A 20,414-nucleotide genomic window follows, 5' to 3' on the forward strand; every position below is an offset into this window, starting at 1 on the left:
TTCAAAAAGGGGGACCGGAGGGTGTGTTCCAACTACCGGGGGATCACACTTCTCAGCCTCCCTGGTAAAGTCTATTCCAGGGTACTGGAGAGGAGAATTCGGCCGATAGTCGAACCTCGGATTCAGGAGGAACAATGCGGTTTTCGTCCTGGCCGTGGAACACTGGACCAGCTCTATACCCTCAGCAGGGTGCTGGAGGGTTCATGGGAGTTTGCCCAACCAGTCCACATGTGTTTTGTGGACTTGGAGAAGGCATTCGACCGTGTCCCTCGTGGCATTCTGTGGGGGGTGCTTCGGGAGTACGGGGTCGAGGGCCCTCTACTAAGGGCTGTACGATCCCTGTACGACCGGAGCAGGAGCTTGGTTCGCATTGCCGGCAGTAAGTCAGACCTGTTTCCAGTGCATGTTGGACTCCGGCAGGGCTGCCCTTTGTCACCGGTTCTGTTCATTATTTTTATGGACAGAATTTCTAGGCGCAGTCATGGGCCGGAGGGGATCTGGTTCGGGAGCCACCGGATTTCATCCCTGCTTTTCGCAGATGATGTTGTCTTGTTGGCTCCTTCGGGCCAGGACCTCCAGCATGTTCTGGGGCGGTTTGCAGCCGAGTGTGAAGCAGTTGGGATGAGAATCAGCACCTCCAAGTCTGAGGCCATGGTTCTCGACCGGAAAAAGGTGGCTTGTTCCCTCCAGGTTGGGGGAGAGTTCCTGCCTCAAGTGGAGGAGTTTAAGTATCTCGGGGTCTTGTTCACGAGTGAGGGAAGGATGGAGCGTGAGATTGACAGGCGGATCGGTGCGGCGGCCGCAGTAATGCGGTCGTTGTATCGGTCTGTCGTGGTGAAGAGAGAGCTGAGCCGAAAGGCGAAGCTCTCGATTTACCGGTCAGTCTACGTTCCTACCCTCACCTATGGTCATGAACTTTGGGTCATGACCGAAAGAATAAGATCCCGGATACAAGCGGCCGAAATGAGTTTCCTCCGCAGGGTGGCAGGGCGCTCCCTTAGAGATAGGGTGAGGAGCTCTGTCACGCGGGAGGAGCTCGGAGTAGAACCGCTGCTCCTCCACATCGAGAGGAGTCAGCTGAGGTGGCTTGGGCATCTGTATCGGATGCCCCCTGGACGCCTCCCTCGGGAGGTGTTCCAGGCATGCCCCACCGGGAGGAAGAGACCCCGAGGAAGACCCAGGACACGCTGGAGTGACTATGTCACCCGGCTGACCTGGGAACGCCTTGGGATCCTCCCGGAGGAGCTGGAGGAAGTGTCCGGGGAGAGGGAAGTCTGGGTATCCCTGCTCAGGCAGCTGCCCCCGCGACCCGGCCCCGGATAAGCGGTAGACAATGGATGGATGGATGGATGGACTTACAAATATTTGTCCACTGTAGTGCACACCATGCAGAAAAAGGGATAAATATTTGTATAGATGGTCTACGTGTGTGTAGCATGAAGGGGCTACAGCTTACATTTCATTGTGCACCTTGGATTTCAACATGACAGATAAGGAAAAACTCAAACTTCCTGTTGCTTTAATTGGAAATTTGTATAACTTTAAACAAAGTCTTAGACTGGAAACACAGATGGTAGTTTGCATATTTTACAGTGTGATCACATCTTCTACTGCAGACACAGATAATTCACAACCACATATTGGTGTGATATAGGAGTCTCAGATGGTTTCAGTGGGAGTCAATCTGGGACCGACTTCACTCTGACCATCACTGAAGTTCAGACTGAAGATGCAGGAGTTTATTACTGTCAGCAGGATTACAGCCGCCGTTCACACAGTGACACAACGTCGTACAAAAACCTCCCTCAGCTAAAGAGGAACTGATCTGAATAAACAGCTGCAGAAAACTGAAAGACAATATATGACTATAATAGATGTTATAACATTATTTAATTATAATATTTTACACTGACAATAAAAGCCGCATTTAAAAAAATATTAAACATTATTTTAGGAAACATTTAAATATTTAACCTCCTCTGAGTTTAATGTCAACTCATTCAACAGGTAAGCTAATATAGAAAATAATACATCAGTACTTTCCTTCTTCAGAATAGTTTTTTCTGAGTTTTGTGAGATTATTCTTAATATATATCCAAGAAAAATACACAGTGTGGAACTGCATCATTAAATCTACAATATATCAAGCTTCATATATTCAGTTAAAGAGTTAAGTTGGATCCTGATATTGTCTTCATCATTGCTGCATGTCTCTTTAAGTTCAATATTTTAAAATTTAAACTCATTTCAAGTCTGCAAGAAAGAACTCACATTTGTTGTTGTTTTTGTTTGTATAGAAACTTATTAGTGGTCTGTCTGTCATCTTTGTCTTTTATCCTTCTGCCTGAGATTTTACAAAAGCAAGTGAATTTGAACATTTATTTAAAAAACAATAGAAAAAGTTGTTTAAGATAGCCATAATGTCATACTGTGTACGCTGATGATATGCTATTCTATTTTCCCATTGATTTTTAAACTATGTTTTCATTGTGATACATTCATTTCAGTCATGTACTTTTTCTTTAAAAATCCCAATATCAAAAATCATAACTTAACCTCACCTGGCTTTACAATCTGGAGAGCATCAAACACCCTCTATACTATATTTCACAATTTCAGTCTAGAGAAATAATGTTTTATTTTGTCTTACCCTCTTGACCAGCCAATTAATCCTACGATACATTTTTGGCCATTTCGGGGCTGCAGAAACATGTTGTGAACACATCATCATCTTCTAAGTAGATTATATGAACTTTTTGTCAAACAGCTGCTTTTCCAACTACAACACTTTCATTAGTTTGGAGAAATGTTTGTGTCTACCTGAAGGAGGTAAGAATAATATTCACTTTTTGTTTAGCTCTTTCTTTAATCTCCAACAGCTTCAAACAAACAGTGAGCTGAAACTGATTATGAAGCTCCATAAAGCATAGAGGAGCTGCAGAGCCAGCTGATGATTCTTGTAGGATTCACGTTGTCACATTGTCATAACCACTTCAGAGGTAATTTCAACATGATCTCCACTCATCCTTTATTGCCCACCTTTTTGATACCACTACAAAGAGAAGACATGATCATGTTGTATTTCCAAATTATCTCAGACACATAAAAAAAACATTTAAAAAATGAACAAATAAAAGATTTCCTTGATTTTATTCTCGTGCCAATTTTAAACCTTTACATGTTAAGCAGAATAAGGGCTCTGTCTAAATAATGATTTCCATCAAATCATTGCTGATTTAAAGACAAATGTTCGAATTATCTGAAATGTTACACACTTTTATTGTGATTTTGCACTTATCCATCTTGCTCATGTTTCTAAATATGTATATATAAACCATGGTGAAGATAAGAGGTGATGCAAGCATGATAAAATAATCTCATGAAAGTTGCTGATTTGATGAAATCTTTATTCATTTCAAATCTTAAAAGTATCAACAAAGGATGAAATAAAGCGAAAGAAATTGCAGTGTTGTAGACTGAGAGCAGTATGAGAGTAAAACCAGCAGCAGAGTCCCAGTGAGTCAGGTCAGGACTGGGAACACTGGTCTCTCCTCAGTGTCTCTGAGACTGGAGTCTGGGAGCCCTGGGTGGCCTCACAGGTCACAGAGCCCACCTTCCTCCACTGGTCTGCAGGGAGCCTCAGGGTGCTGCTCCAGATGTAGCGGCCGTCCTTCTCCAGCACCCCGGGGCTCCTGCTCTCCTCCCAGCTGCTGCTGCTGCTGCTCCTGCTGCTGCTGCCGTCCACCTTCCAGGACAGACTCCAGTCTGAGGGGAAGCCCTTGTTGGCCAGACACATGAGCGTGGCCGTCCCCTGCTGCAGCTCCTCACTGGAGGGGGGCAGCACCGTCAGGGTGGGGACGACTGGACCCACTGCAGAGAGAGAGAGATTAATAAAGTTTATATGACTCAACTAAACTCCATCCTGTTGGCTGCAGCAGAGGAGCTTCTAGTTCTGTTGGTCTTCCTCAGATTGGATGAAACTGATCTGAAATGTTTCACTTCCCTCTTTGAGCTCAGTAACCTTGGCAACAGACAGGCGTCACTGCCGAACCATGACGACAGACAGGTTTCAGTACTAAAGATAAAAAGTTAAAACTGGCACGCTGTAAATCTAGTGCATACTTTATAATTAATAAAGTTCAAATTCAGAGGTTCATGGTGAAACACACGATGAAGATTGTGAGACTTTTAGTGTTTTAACTCTCTTAAATATTTCTTGTCTCGAGCCAAAACCTCATAAATGATCAAATGTGTTTGTTCTCTTCATGTGAGCAGAAATCATCACTGAACAGTCAGGCTTCATTACTGAAACATTCAAATTCATTCTGTTAACAACTCGACTACTTTTTAAAACTCATAAAGTTCTCATTAAAAATCTTTTTGACTGATTTTAAAACAGTTTGTCTGGGAGAAACATGGTGTAATACACATGCACATTAAACACTGAACCAAATGTTATTGACAGAATTATTGAGTCAGAATATTTAAACTGAACCTTTTCAAAATATTTTCTTCATACAGAGTAATGTTGAGTCGTTTTCTACTAAAAATTGATCAGAATGTTGAACATGAAAGATAAAGGTTGAGAGGAGTGGATTTCAGTCTAGTTAATGACACTGTGAAGCCTTCAAGAATTATTCTAAATATATCACATTTCAGTTATCAGGTCAAGTATTGCTATAGGGTCTACAGCCATGAAGTTCACATAGAAAATATACAAAATCTGTGTTATTAAAGGAGTCAAATGTACTTACAGTTAACATTCAGTCTGGTTCCTCCACCAAAAGTCAACCACAGTGATACAAACTCATTGAGCCGCCGTACAAAAACCTCTGACTGTAGAGAGACACGGCTCTCTGACTTTGACACAAACAAACTCAACAAACACGTTCCCAGTTTACCCAGTTCATGTTATAGTGGCTGATTATAATGGTTTAAGTGTTAAACACAGACTCTAAATGTATGAATATGTATTTAACCTTTTTATTGTGGAATGTCAAACTTCTACAAGCAAAATTCATTTGTCTTTCAAACTAATTGAAAATAAACATTTCAAAATGAGAGCTTTTTAATAACTCCTGCTAATTGTATCTAATTATCAGAAACACGTGTTCATTGTAGATTATGATTTTAAAAAACAAACAATTTCCAATAATTGTGTCAACAATGATGTTGAGTTGTGTGGCAGTTAATTACAAGGATTTCACAAAATACTCTGAAGAAAAGTTGATCATCAACCTCAAACCAAAGACACATACAGATGAGCTCTGACACATTCCTAATCAATACTCTGATACAGTGATTGATCCATTGATAAACAGCATGATGAGAGTAATCCAAGTCCCTGTTGGAGTCAGTCAGAGCATTTCCATAGAGAGCCACTTTGCATCAGCAGCACCATGCTCCAGTGCTCTGGGAGAGTTTATAGTCCTGAGAGTTGAACACTGGATGACTGACAGCTGTCCTTCATGACAACAGAAGACACAGAAATCCTCCTCATCAAAAACATGACTTTGACCTCCGTCCTCATCTGGACTCTCCTCTGCTGCTGCTTCACAGGTAAAGTCCAGACAATCAAACTCCTCTCCTCTATGAACATCCGTCCCTCTGAAATGAAGCCGACAAAACCATGACGCTGCTTTATGTTTTTGTCTCTGTGTCCTCAGAGTCCAGAGGTCAGGTCACAGTGACTCAGCCTGGAGCAGTGAGCTCTGCTCTGAGAGGCTCCGTCACCATCAACTGTAGGACCAGTCAGAGGGTTTATGTTGGGAGCTATTTAGCCTGGTACCAACAGAGAGATGGAGAAACTCCTAAACTTCTCATTTACTATGCTAACAGAAGAGCATCAGGGATTCCAGATCGTTTTACAGGCAGTGGATCAAACTCTGACTTCACTCTGACCATCAGTGGAGTTCAGGCTGAAGATGCAGCAGTTTACTACTGTCAGAGTTTTCACAGCATCAACAGTCAGAATGTGTTCACACAGTGAAAAACCGTCGTACAAAAACCTCCCTCAGTCAGACTGAACAGAAACTGAACTGACTGCTGCAGCTGGAAGCTACTGCAGAGACTGATACACTTCACTGAGGACACACACATGCACACACACACACACACACACACACACACACACACACAATTATCACTTACACTCATCAATCTAATGTGTGCATACCTCAAATCACATTTCAGATACTTTCAATCAGAAGAGACAAGTGAATTTAGTAAATATAAATATATAATATATGTTTTAGCCAGCAATAGTGAATGGTCAGGAGTGACTTGAATAACATCACCATCAATGGCTAGAGGAGGGAAATGCTCTGCTTGAGATATAAAGACTTTAACTATTAATAGATAACGATCAGCTGTGACCTGAATATCTTAGCCAGCAATAGCTTGAGGACAACAATTCCCTGCTTGAGATTTTAAGGCCTCAGACAGCAATGGCAAATGGTCAGCAATGACTTGAATAGCAATAAATTGAAGAATATGATACATTCTAATCAACATATTGTTGGTCTGGATTAGTCTTCCAATTTTAGACCTACTTCATGTAGTATAACTGATATAGAAGTGCAGATTTTTACATGCATTATGATGTAAGAGAACTTACCAAGCAAAGGGTATTAGATTGAAAACAATGGGTTTCATGTTATATATGACAAAATATCCTTACTGTACAGACCAATATAGAAATACTGGCCCATCTCTAAAAGCCTGTTACCTGTCTAGCTGAGGTAAATCAATAACCAGCTGCTATTATATAATTACAGCAATTTTCCTCATCCCTTGACTTGAGGTAAAGAATGACAAACTTTCCACAAATAGTTCCTTGTTACAAGTACACTAGATGAGGAAAATCAAGACCGGACGCTATTTTAGTATTTACAGGAAAAGAGTTCTCCTGGCACAGGTAGACACTGGTACAATAAAGACAATGTTTCAGTTTGGAAAAGCACCTTGGAAACTCTGAACCCAGAAGAAATGACGGGTTGATGTGAACATGAAGGGATTGGGATGGAGATTCTGAAGCTGATATTTGAGCAGTAGTGCAGGAAATGGTTTGACAACAGCAACAACATGATATGATGTGGACAGCTACAGTTCAAACTTCAGCTCAGTCCAAACTGAGAGCACAGGAGATAAGATATTTTATATGGCACTGAATCCTAACGCAAGTTAGTAATTAGTTCCTGAACTTTTTGAATTTGTTTCTCTGAATACCACCCATCTGTAAGTTTATTCTTGGATGTATGAGACAAAACTCATGGGGAGGGTCCAGGTTAACATAACTGAAGCATTTCCATCGAGAGCCACTTTGCATCAGCAGCACCATGCTCCAGTGCTCTGGGAGAGTTTATAGTCCTGAGAGTTGAACACTGGATGACTGACAGCTGTCCTTCATGACAACAGAAGACACAGAAATCCTCCTCATCAAAAACATGACTTTGATCTGCGTCCTCATCTGGACTCTCCTCTGCTGCTGCTTCACAGGTAAAGTCCAGAGAATCAAACTCCTCTCCTCTATGAACATCCGTCCCTCTGAAATGAAGCCGACAAAACCATGATGCTGCTTTATGTTTTTGTCTCTGTGTCCTCAGAGTCCAGAGGTCAGGTCACAGTGACTCAGCCTGGAGCAGTGAGCTCTGCTCTGGGAGGCTCCGTCACCATCAACTGTCGGACCAGTCAGGATGTTTATGGTTACTATTTAGCCTGGTACCAACAGATAGATGGAGAAACTCCTAAACTTCTCATTTACTATACTAGCAGAAAAGCTTCGGGGATTCAAGGTCGTTTTACAGGTAGTGGATCATACTCTGACTTCACTCTGACCATCAGTGGAGTTCAGGCTGAAGATGCAGCAGTTTACTACTGTCTGAGTGAACATTACATCGACAGTCACTATGTGTTCACACAGTGAAAAACCGTCGTACAAAAACCTCCCTCAGTCAGACTGAACAGAAACTTAACTGTCTGCTGCAGCTGGAAGCTACTGCAGAGACTGATACACTTCACTGAGGACACACACACACACACACACACACACACACACACACACACACACACACAGTACATCCATCCAGGTCACATTATAATTCCACCTTCATGTCTCATTTGTTAAATACTCCAGAGGGGCCAACCTGGGACAGCTAATGACAAAAGTCTTGGTCATGATCTTTGACCTCAACTCCATTCTGGATTTCAGCCATTTCAACTATATGCAATTAATCAAACCACTCAAGTGTAAATTACATCATCATTATGAATAAAACACACAAAATGAGGCCGATTTAAAATGGGCAGCATATAACATTTGGTGTTTAAGATCCTCTGGAGTGGACAGATGTACTTTCAGTCAGAAAACGTACATAAATATAAAAAATATATCGTATAAAAAATATAAATATAAATACTCTGAATACATTTAATTCTGACACCTGGTGTTTAGGATTCAACATTTATTTCAGATTCATTGTGCACCTTGGATTGCAACATGACATTAACTTTATTACCTTGAATTAGTGCAGGAAAAACTCAAACTTCCTGTTGCTTTTAATGGAAATTTGTATAACTTTAAACAAAGTCTTAGACTGGAAACACAGATGGTAGTTTGCATATTTTACAGTGTGATCACATCTTCCACTGCAGACACAGATAATTCCCAACCACATATTGGTGTGATATAGGAGTCTCAGATGGTTTCAGTGGGAGTCAGTCTGGGACCGACTTCACTCTGACCATCACTGGAGTTCATACTGAAGATGCAGGAGTTTACTACTGTCAGCAGGATTACAGCCGCCTGTTCACACAGTGACACAATGTCATACAACAACCTCCTTCAGCTAAAGAGGAACTGATCTAAATAAACAGCTGCAGAAAACTGAAATACAATATATGACTATAATAGATGTTATAACATTATCTAATTCTAATATTTTACACTGACAATGAAAACCACATTTAAAAAAACATTAAACATTATTTTAGGAAACATTTAAATATTTAACCTCCCCTGAGTTTGATGTCAACTCATTCAACAGGTAAGCTAATATAGAAGATAATACATCAGTACTTTCCTTCTTCAGAATAGTTTTTCTGAGTTTTGTGAGATTATTCTTAATATATATCCAAGTAAAATACACAGTGTGGAACTGCATCATTAAATCTACAGTATATCAAGCTTCATATATTCAGTTAAAGAGTTAAGTTGGATCCTGATATTTTCTTCATCATTGCTGCATGTCTCTTTAAGTTCAACATTTTAAAATTTAAACTCATTTCAAGTCTGCAAGAAAGAACTCACATTTGTTGTTGTTTTTGTTTGTATGGAAACTTATTAGTGGTCTGTCTGTCATCTTTGTCTTTTATCCTTCTGCCTGAGATTTTACAAAAACAAGTGAATTTGAACATTTATTTAAAAAACGTATGCCTATCATCAGCGTACGTATGTGTACGCTGATGACATGCTATTCTATTTTCCCAATGATTTTTAAACTGTTTTCTTTGTGATACATTCATTTCAGTCATGTACTTTTTCTTTAAAAAGCCCAACATCACAAATCATAACTTAACCTCACCTGGCTTTACAATCTGGAGACCATAACACACCCTCTATACTATATTTCACAATTTCAGTCAAGAGAAGTAATGTTCTATTTTGTCTTACCCTCTTGACCAGCCAATTAATCCTACGATACATTTTTGGCCATTTCAGGGCTGCAGAAACATGTTGTGAACACATCATCTTCTAAATAGCTTATATGAACTTTTTGGCAAACAGTTGCTTTTCCAACTGCAACACTTTCATTAGTTTGGAGAAATGTTTGTGTCTACCTGAAGGAGGTAAGAATAATGTTCACTTTTTGTTTAGCTCTTTCTTTGATCTCCAACAGCTTCAAACAAACAATGAGCTGAAACTCACTATGAAGCTCCATAAAGCATAGAGGAGCTGCAGAGCCAGCTGATAATTCTTGTAGCTTTCACGTTGTCACATTGTCATAACCACTTCAGAGGTAATTTCAACATGACCTCCACTTATCCTTTATTGCCCACCTTTTTGATACCACTACAAAGAGAAGACATGATCATGTTGTATTTCCAAATGATCTTGTTATCTTGTAAAATGTTACACACTTTTATTGTGACTTTGCACTTATCCATGTTGCTCATGTTTCTAAATATGTATATATAAACCATGTTGAAGCTAAGAGGTGATGCAAGCATGATAAAATAATCTCATGAAAGTTGCTGATTTGATGAAATCTTTATTCATTTCAGATCTTAAAAGTATCAACAAAGGATAAAATGAAGCAAAAGAAATAGAGACAGTGTTGCAGACTGAGAGCAGTATGAGAGTAAAACCAGCAGCAGAGTCCCAGTGAGTCAGGTCAGGACTGGGAACACTGGTCTCTCCTCAGTGTCTCTGAGACTGGAGTCTGGGAGCCCTGGGTGGCCTCACAGGTCACAGAGCCCACCTTCCTCCACTGGTCTGCAGGGAGCCTCAGGGTGCTGCTCCAGATGTAGCGGCCGTCCTTCTCCAGCACCCCGGGGCTCCTGCTCTCCTCCCAGCTGCTGCTGCTGCTGCTGCTGCTGCCGTCCACCTTCCAGGACAGACTCCAGTCTGAGGGGAAGCCCTTGTTGGCCAGACACATGAGCGTGGCCGTCCCCTGCTGCAGCTCCTCACTGGAGGGGGGCAGCACCGTCAGGGTGGGGACGACTCGACCCACTGCAGAGAGAGAGAGATTAATAAAGTTTATATGAGCTCAACTAAACTCCATCCTGTTGGCTGCAGCAGAGGAGCTTCTAGTTCTGTTGGTCTGCCTCAGATTGGATGAAACTGATCTGAAATGTTTCACTTCCCTCTCTGAGCTCAGTAACCATGGCAACAGACAGGCGTCACTGCCGAACCATGACGACAGACGTGTTTCAGTACTAAAGATAAAAAGTTAAAACTGGCACGCTGTAAATCTAGTGCATACTTTATAATTAATAAAGTTAAAATTCAGAGGTTCATGGTGAAACACACGATGAAGATTGTGAGACTTTTAGTGTTTTAACTCTCTTAAATATTTCTTGTCTCGAGCCAAAACCTCATAAATGAGCAAATGTGTTTGTTCTCTTCATGTAAGCAGAAATCATCACTGAACAGTCAGGCTTCATTACTGAAACATTCACATTCATTCTGTTCAGGGCTGTCCCTGACCAAAATGGGGCCCTAAGCGGAAAAATTTCTTCGGGCCCCCCCCCCAGGTACAAAACGACAGTATAATGAAATGCAGTATTATTATTATATAGGCTACAACTACAATCCTAATAAAACAATAATATAATATATAATAGAACATACTAATTCAGTACCAAACTGACTGACATTTCAAAATGTAGCTTCATTCAAATTTAGTTCCTTCTGTCAACTGAAGTATCAAATACACTCATTTCTATCTATATTTATCTCTAATATCTCCTCCAAAACTGCCTGTCATAGATTAAATTCACCAACAGATGGCGACATTTTACACCCATTAAAATAATTAGCCAAATCCTTGTGTGGTGATAAAATAGATTATAAAGTTTAGCCGAAAATACGACCAACAACTGATAAATTTACCACTGCCTTTCAACAGAGGTGAATGCATATGCAGACAAAGGTGTTAACAAGACATTTAATAATAATAATATTATTATTAATATTTAATAATCTCCAGACCACAGTCCACATCTACTGGAGGCTAGCATCTCCTCCTACCTGCAGCAGCAGCAGTGCTGAGCATGGAGGATTAGTGCTTGCTTATGCCACAAAGTTTTACATTTTTACTAGTGCTGGAGCACTAACTTCAACAAATACCCACCTTCGAGAGAAGCACGAGTTTCCTCGTGTTTTGCTTTTTTTTTCCTCTTGCTCGCGCCTGACTCGTAGGTTCTTTTCGAAGCCATCACGTCTTCACCTGCAGCTACTTGACAAGTGCCTGCAGCGCATCTGACCAGTGATTGGTCAGATCGATTGCTGTCAATCATTGCAGTGACGGCGCGTGCGGTGTCAGATTACAAAAAAAAAAAAAAAAGGTCTCTTCTTCTCCCTCTTCTCCTGCCTCGCGCTGACAGCTGATCTAGTAGCGCGCACCACGGCTGTGCATATGCGCATCCTTTGCGCAAAACGGGGCCCCTATCGGATCGCGGGGCCCTACGCACTGTGCGTGATCTGCGTGTAGGCAGGGGCGGCCCTGATTCTGTTAACAACTCAACTACTTTTTAAAACTTGCCAAAGATAAAATGATGGACTGACTTTAAAACAGTTTGTCTGGGAGAAACATGGTGTAATACACATTAAACACTGAGCCAAATGTTATTGACAGAATTATTGAGTCAGAATATTTAAACTGAACCTTTTCAAAACATTTTCTTCATACAGAGTAATGTTGAGTCGTTTTCTACTAAAAATTGATCAGAATGTTGAAAAGGAAAGATAAAGTTTGAGAGGAGTGGATTTCAGTCTAGTTAATGACACTGTGAAGCCTCAAGAATTATTCTAAATATATCACATTTCAAATATCAGGTCAAGTATTGCTATAGGGTCTACAGCCATGAAGTTCACATAGAAAATATACAAAATCTGTGTTATTAAAGGAGTCAAATGTACTTACAGTTAACATTCAGTCTGGTTCCTCCACCAAAAGTCCACCACAGTGATACAAACTCATTGAGCCTCCGTACAAAAACCTCTGACTGTAGAGAGACACGGCTCTCTGACTTTGACACAAACAAACTCAACAAACACGTTCCCAGTTTACCCAGTTTATGTTATAGTGGCTGATTATAATGGTTTAAGTGTTAAACACAGACTCTAAATGTATGAATATGTATTTAACCTTTTTATTGTGGAATGTCAAACTTCTTCAAACAAAATTCATTGTCTTTCAAACTAATTGAAATAAAATATTTCAAAATGAGAGCTTTTTAATAACTCCTGCTAATTGTATCTAATTATCAGAAACATGTGTTCATTGTAGATTATGATTTAAAAAAACAAACAATTTCCAATAATTGTGTCGACAATGATGTTGAGTTGTGTGGCAGTTAATTACGAGGATTTCACAAAATACTCTGAAGAAAATTTGATCATCAACCTCAAACCAAAGACACATACAGATGAGCTCTGACACATTCCTAATCAATACTCTGATACAGTGATTGATCGATTAATAAACAGCATGATGAGAGTAATCCAAGTCCCTGTTGGAGTCAGTCAGAGCATTTCCATAGAGAGCCACTTTGCATCAGCAGCACCATGCTCCAGTGCTCTGGGAGAGTTTATAGTCCTGAGAGTTGAACACTGGATGACTGACAGCTGTCCTTCATGACAACAGAAGACACAGAAATCCTCCTCATCAAAAACATGACTTTGATCTGCGTCCTCATCTGGACTCTCCTCTGCTGCTGCTTCACAGGTAAAGTCCAGAGAATCAAACTCCTCTCCTCTATGAACATCCGTCCCTCTGAAATGAAGCCGACAAAACCATGACGCTGCTTTATGTTTTTGTCTCTGTGTCCTCAGAGTCCAGAGGTCAGGTCACAGTGACTCAGCCTGGAGCAGTGAGCTCTGCTGTGGGAGGCTCCGTCACCATCAACTGTCGGACCAGTCAGGATGTTTATGGTGGGAGCTATTTAGCCTGGTACCAACAGAGAGATGGAGAAACTCCTAAACTCCTCATTTACTGGGCTAGCACTCGAGAATCAGGGATTCCAGGTCGTTTTACAGGCAGTGGATCAAACTCTGCCTTCACACTGACCATCAGTGGACTTCAGGCTGAAGATGCAGCAGTGTACTACTGTCAGAGTTATCACTACATCAACAGTCAGAGTTCATTCACACAGTGAAAAACCGTCGTACAAAAACCTCCCTCAGTCAGACTGAACAGAAACTGAACTGACTGCTGCAGCTGGAAGCTACTGCAGAGACTGATACACTTCACTGAGGACACACACACACACACACACACACACACACACACACACACACACACACACACACACACACACACACACACACACAGACACACTACATATTTTCCATCACAGTGTCTCACCTTCCATTTATATCTAATTATAACCCCACGCTCTTATTTGATTTGCCATATAATCAGGAGGAGCCAAACGAGGACAGTTAATGAAAACACCTGTGACCTTTGACCTCAGCTTGATACTGTATCACATTAGATAAGAACATTTGTTCATGTAAGACGACATGAAGACACCGAGCAGCATCAGAAACAATCCTGATCAAGGTTGGCCCAAAAAAAGCTGTTATCCTCAAATCATAACTGATATTATCTTAAATAAATAAAATGATGTTCAGTGAAGAAAATTTAAATGTCAGACACTTTTAATCATTTTTCAACAACCATGAACCAAAAATCATTAAATTGGTGCTTAAAATGTACAAATAAATTCATATAGATCAAACTAGAAAGGCTATAGAAGAATATCCACAGTCTGAAAACAATGAGAAAGTAATGAGGAAATAATGGAGTTGTTATTTTAGTGACTGTGCATTAATCTGACAAATGTTCCTCATATATCATATGTGTGTAAAAAGAAGGTCAAAGACATGTCACATTTATAATAAAGGTAATGAAATCTTTATTGTTGTAAAATGTTGAAACAGAAGCAAGAACACATTAATGTTGATACATGTTGAGAGAAAGAGAGAACAGAGAGAGAGCTGAGAGCAGTATGAGAGTAAAACCAGCAGCAGAGTCCCAGTGAGTCAGGTCAGGACTGGGAACACTGGTCTCTCCTCAGTGTCTCTGAGACTGGAGTCTGGGAGCCCTGGGTGGCCTCACAGGTCACAGAGCCCACCTTGCTCCACTGGTCTGCAGGGAGCCTCAGGGTGCTGCTCCAGCTGTAGCGGCCGTCCTTCTCCAGCACCCCGGGGCTCCTGCTCTCCTCCCAGCTGCTGCTGCTGCTGCTGCTGCTGCTGCCGTCCACCTTCCAGGACAGACTCCAGTCTGAGGGGAAGCCCTTGTTGGCCAGACACATGAGCGTGGCCTTCCCCTGCTGCAGCTCCTCACTGGAGGGGGGCAGCACCGTCAGGGTGGGATGGACATCACCTAGGAGACACCAATCAGTTTAGAGGACCACACAGCTGTCAATCAACCAGCAGACACTCGGACACCTTCGCTGTGTGAGAGTTGATTTAGTCCTTTAAGGAGTTTCTGTCAGATGGTTTGTCTGCTCCACCAGTCACTCACTCACACATTGTTTCACTTCCCTTTAAGAAGCCTCTCATGCATATCAGCACAGAGAGAATCATCAAACAGAATGAGCTGAAATATATCAAACTACACTGGAAATAAAAGAGATTAAACTTTCTCATCACAATCAGCCAAAACCTGAACTATATGTGACTTTAAAATATTTAGTGGACACATACACAAATACAGAAAATCAACCGACTGCAATCAAATGTTGGACAAGAGGAGCGTTTTGAACACTGTTATCATTGAGGTGAAAAATGATATCTCCTCTTGCAAAACATTTGTAAAACAGGTTCACAGTTTTATCTTTTCTACACTTCAGGCTGTTTAAATGTCACTTTGACAGGAATGTGTAAAGAAATGTTTAGTAAAGCTGCTCTGAGTTAGCCTCCATGATAAAGGAGGAGGATTAAAACATGAATACTAAAAGTGTTGGAATTAAAACAAGATATATTTATCTGCCTCAAACATCCAAAACATGACATTAAAAATGACTTCACAGTATATTATTTAATATTTGTAGAGAAACTTACTTCCAACATTCAGTCTGGTTCCTCCACCAAAAGTCCACCACAGTGATACAAACTCATTGAGCCGCCGTACAAAAACCTCTGACTGTAGAGAGACACGGCTCTCTGACTTTGACACACTGAACTAAACCTACAAGCCCTCAAGATGCAACTTTACTATTAAAGTTGGAAATAATGATTTATCTACTGTCTTAATATTTTACATTGATTGCAATAAGTTTTTTAATTCACATTTCTGAAGCAAACTTTGTCTCTTACTGCAAAATATTTTTGCAAAAATTAAACATTAACATGAAAAAATGACTATTTTCCTTGTAATATGAAGAAAAAAAGAAAAAATCGCTCCTGAAACAACAAAAACAATAAGACATTTGACTTACTTCCAATATTCAGTCTGGTTCCTCCACCGAACGTGTACCACAGTGATACAAACTCATTGAGCCGCCGTACAAAAACCTCTGACTGTAGAGAGACACGGCTCTCTGACTTTGACACAAACAAACTCAACAAAATTAGTCTCTGATTGTAAAATATTATCAGCTGATATGAAAAGTGACGATAACACAGAGCCACAGATTTACACAATGTATGTTTTTATTTGATATGTTCATTTTTAATGAAACTTAACTTACTCTTCATTTAATTTAAACAAGACAGACGACATTGTGAAACACATTTTTCAAGACACATGAAGCCAAACTTGTATAAAATTGACGGTGAAAATATCCTAATCAATACTTTGAGTGATTGATCCATTGATAAACAACATGATGAGAGTAATCCAAGTCCCTGTTGGAGTCAGTCAGAGCATTTCCATAGAGAGCCACTTTGCATCAGCAGCACCATGCTCCAGTGCTCTGGGAGAGTTTATAGTCCTGAGAGTTGAACACTGGATGACTGACAGCTGTCCTTCATGACAACAGAAGACACAGAAATCCTCCTCATCAAAAACATGACTTTGATCTGCGTCCTCATCTGGACTCTCCTCTGCTGCTGCTTCACAGGTAAAGTCCAGAGAATCAAACTCCTCTCCTCTATGAACATCCGTCCCTCTGAAATGAAGCCGACAAAACCATGACGCTGCTTTATGTTTTTGTCTCTGTGTCCTCAGAGTCCAGAGGTCAGTACACAGTGACTCAGCCTGGAGCAGTGAGCTCTGCTCTGGGAGGCTCCGTCACCATCAACTGTAGGACCAGTCAGGATGTTTATGCTTCTGGCAGCTACCACTATTTAGCCTGGTACCAACAGAGAGATGGAGAAACTCCTAAACTCCTCATTTACTATGCTAGCACTCGAGCATCAGGGATTCCAGGTCGTTTTACAGGCAGTGGATCAAGCTCTGACTTCACTCTGACCATCAGTGGAGTTCAGGCTGAAGATGCAGCAGTTTACTACTGTCAGAGTTATCACTATCCCAACAGTCAGAATGTGTTCACACAGTGAAAAACCGTCGTACAAAAACCTCCCTTAGTCAGACTGAACAGAAACTGAACTGACTGCTGCAGCTGGAAGCTACTGCAGAGACTGATACACTTCACTGAGGACACACACACACACACACACACACACACACACACACACACACACACACACACACACACACACACAGTACATCCATCCAGGTCACATTATAATTCCACCTTCATGTCTCATTTGCTAAATACTCCAGAGGGGCCAACCTGGGACAGCTAATGACAAAAGTCTTGATCATGACCTTTGACCTCAGCTTCATTCTGGATTGCAGCCATTTCAACTATATGCAATTAATCAAACCACTCAAGTGTAAATTACATCATCATTATGAATAAAACACACTAAATGAGGCTGATTTAAAATGGGCAGCATATAACATTTGGTGTTTAAGGTCCTCTGGAGTGGACAGATGTACTTTCAGTCAGAAAATGGACAAAAAATATGTTGTTACAATCTGAATACATTTAATTCTGACACCTGGAGTTTAGGATTCAACATTTATTCCAGATGTACTCGGTGCATCTCCTCTTGTCTCTGCTATGTTGACTTTAAGATGCCATATCTCTAAATTATGAACAGACAAAAATAATCAACTGCAACTGGGTTCAGGGCTCTAAGTGTCCACCACATGGAGGATGGGACATGTTACTCCAGCTTTAATGCTACATATTGACTTACAAATATTTGTCCACTGTAGTGCACACCATGCAGAAAAAGGGATAAATATTCATATAGATGGTCTACGTGTGTGTAGCATGAAGGGGCTACAGCTTACATTTCATTGTGCACCTTGGATTGCAACATGACAGATAAATGAACTTTATTACCTTGAATTAGTGCAGGAAAAACTCAAACTTCCTGCTGCTTTAACTGGAAACACAGATGGTAGTTTGCATATTTTACAGTGTGATCACATCTTCTACTGCAGACACAGATAATTCACAACCACATATGTATTAGAAACACATATTCCATTAAACACTTTCTGTGATATGCAGTTTAAATAACAACAATAACAACAAAAATCTACATGTAAATATGGAAATATGCAGGTCAGTATCATGATATGTTGAGGACATCTAGACTTCACTGACTCTGTATGTTTGCATATGTGTCCTGCCTCTCTGCTCCCAGCCGTTAAGAGGCCAGTGTTGATCAGTGGCTGTCCAGGACTTTCAGAGCCACTGACACGCCGGCAGCACAATGATGATGTCACTGATTCTACTGCTGGCCACCCTGGGGCTCCTTGTTCAGGGTGAGACTGTCCTCTGAAAGCTTTGCTTCAGGATGCGACCAGGTTCACCACAGTGATGTTCTGCTATGATGGAGAAACACTGAAACAAGCAGCATTGACCTTCTTCCATCTATTCTCCATGTTAAAGAAATGATCCTCTTCTGTTTGGATGTTGATCATCTTTCTCCAAACTGGATTTGTCTCAATAACCCTTGTCCTATTTTTCATGTTTTCCTGATTCATCAGGAGAAATCATCCTGACTCAGACTCCTGGAGCTCAGTCTGTTGCTCCAGGACAGACTGTCTCCATCAGATGTAAAGTCAGTTCAGGTGTTTCTAATGACTTGCAGTGGTATCTTCAGAAAGCCGGAGAAGCTCCTAAACTCCTGATTTATGATACTACCCATCGTCAGTCAGGAGTTTCAGATCGTTTTCATGCAACTGCACATCAGACTGACCATATTAAAAAAATATATTTTAATTTCTTTTAAGGAAGCATTTAAATATTTAACCTACCCTGAATTTGGTGTCAACTCATTCAACAGGTAAGCTAATATAGAAGATAATACATCAGTACTTTTCTTCTTCAGAATAGTTTTTGCGGAGTTTTGTGAGATTATTCTTAATATATATCCAAGAAAAATACACAGTGTGGAACTGCATCATTAAATCTACAGTATATCAAGCTTCATATATTCAGTTAAAGAGTTAAGTTGGATCCTGATATTTTCTTCATCATTGCTGCATTTCTCTTTAAGTTCAACATTTTAAAATTTAAACTCATTTCAAGTCTGCAAGAAAGAACTCGCATTTGTTGTTGTTTTTGTTTGTATAGAAACTTATTAGTGGTCTGTCTGTCATCTTTGTCTTTTATCCTTCTGCCTGAGATTTTACAAAAGCAAGTGAATTTGAACATTTATTTAAAAAACAATAGGAAAAGTTGTTTAAGATAGCCATAATGTCATACTGCATACGCTGATGACTGCGTACGCTGATGACATGCTATTCTATTTTCCCAATGATTTTTAAACTGTTTTCATTGTGATACATTCATTTCAGTCATGTACTTTTTCTTTATAAAGCCCAATATCACAAATCATAACTTAACCTCACCTGGCTTTACAATCTGGAGAGCATAAAACACCCTCTATACTATATTTCACAATTTCAGTCTAGAGAAATAATGTTTTATTTTGTCTTTCCCTCTTGACCAGCCAATTAATCCTACGATACATTTTTGGCCATTTCGGGGCTGCAGAAACATGTTGTGAACACATCATCATCTTCTAAGTAGATTATATGAACTTTTTGGCAAACAGTTGCTTTTCCAACTACACCACTTTCATTAGTTTGGAGAATTGTTTGTGTCTACCTCAAGGACGTAAGTATGATGTTCACTTTTTGTTTAGCTCTTTCTTTGATCTCCAACAGCTTCAAACAAACAATGAGCTGAAACTCACTATGAAGCTCCATAAAGCATAGAGGAGCTGCAGAGCCAGCTGATAATTCTTGTAGGTTTCACGTTGTCACATTGTCATAACCACTTCAGAGGTAATTTCAACTTGATCTCCACTCATCCTTTATTGCCCACCTTTTTGATACCACTACAAAGAGAATACATGATCATGTTGTATTTCCAAATTATCTTAGACACATAAAAAACATGAAAAAAACAACAAATAAAAGATTCCCTTGATTTTATTCTTGCACCAATTTTAAACCTTTACATGTTAAGCAGAATAAGGGCTTTGTCTAAATAATGATGTCCATCAAATCATTGCTAATTTAAAGACAAATGTTCGAATTGTCTGAAATGTTACACACTTTTATTGTGATTTTGCACTTATCCATCTCGCTCATGTTTCTAAATATGTATATATTAACCATGGTGAAGCTAAGAGGTGATGCAAGCATGATAAA

The 20,414-nt window shown here is 40.3% G+C and overlaps 4 gene segments (V, D, J or C); 1 reads left to right on the top strand and 3 right to left on the bottom strand.

The window, feature by feature from the left end:
• Window positions 1–3,390: 3,390 nt before the first annotated feature.
• On the bottom strand, window positions 3,391–5,276 carry LOC140994108 (Ig kappa-b4 chain C region-like). The segment is given in 2 exon segments: window positions 3,391–3,870; window positions 5,273–5,276. Coding segments are annotated over 2 exon segments (348 nt in total).
• Window positions 5,277–5,501: 225 nt separating this feature from the next.
• The window catches only part of LOC140994109 (Ig kappa chain V region 3547-like), a 75,508-nt gene continuing 60,595 nt past the window's right edge, over window positions 5,502–20,414 (top strand). The window contains 1 exon segment of the V gene segment in view: window positions 5,502–5,559. Coding sequence covers window positions 5,508–5,559 — 52 coding nt within the window.
• Window positions 10,253–13,793, bottom strand: LOC140994067 (Ig kappa-b4 chain C region-like). The segment is given in 3 exon segments: window positions 10,253–10,729; window positions 12,645–12,750; window positions 13,758–13,793. Coding segments are annotated over 3 exon segments (480 nt in total).
• Window positions 14,620–16,199, bottom strand: LOC140993931 (Ig kappa-b4 chain C region-like). The segment is given in 2 exon segments: window positions 14,620–15,110; window positions 16,168–16,199. A coding segment is annotated over 1 exon segment (267 nt).

The sequence above is a fragment of the Pagrus major genome, chromosome 3, assembly GCF_040436345.1.
Source record: "Pagrus major chromosome 3, Pma_NU_1.0".
Taxonomy (NCBI): domain Eukaryota; kingdom Metazoa; phylum Chordata; class Actinopteri; order Spariformes; family Sparidae; genus Pagrus; species Pagrus major.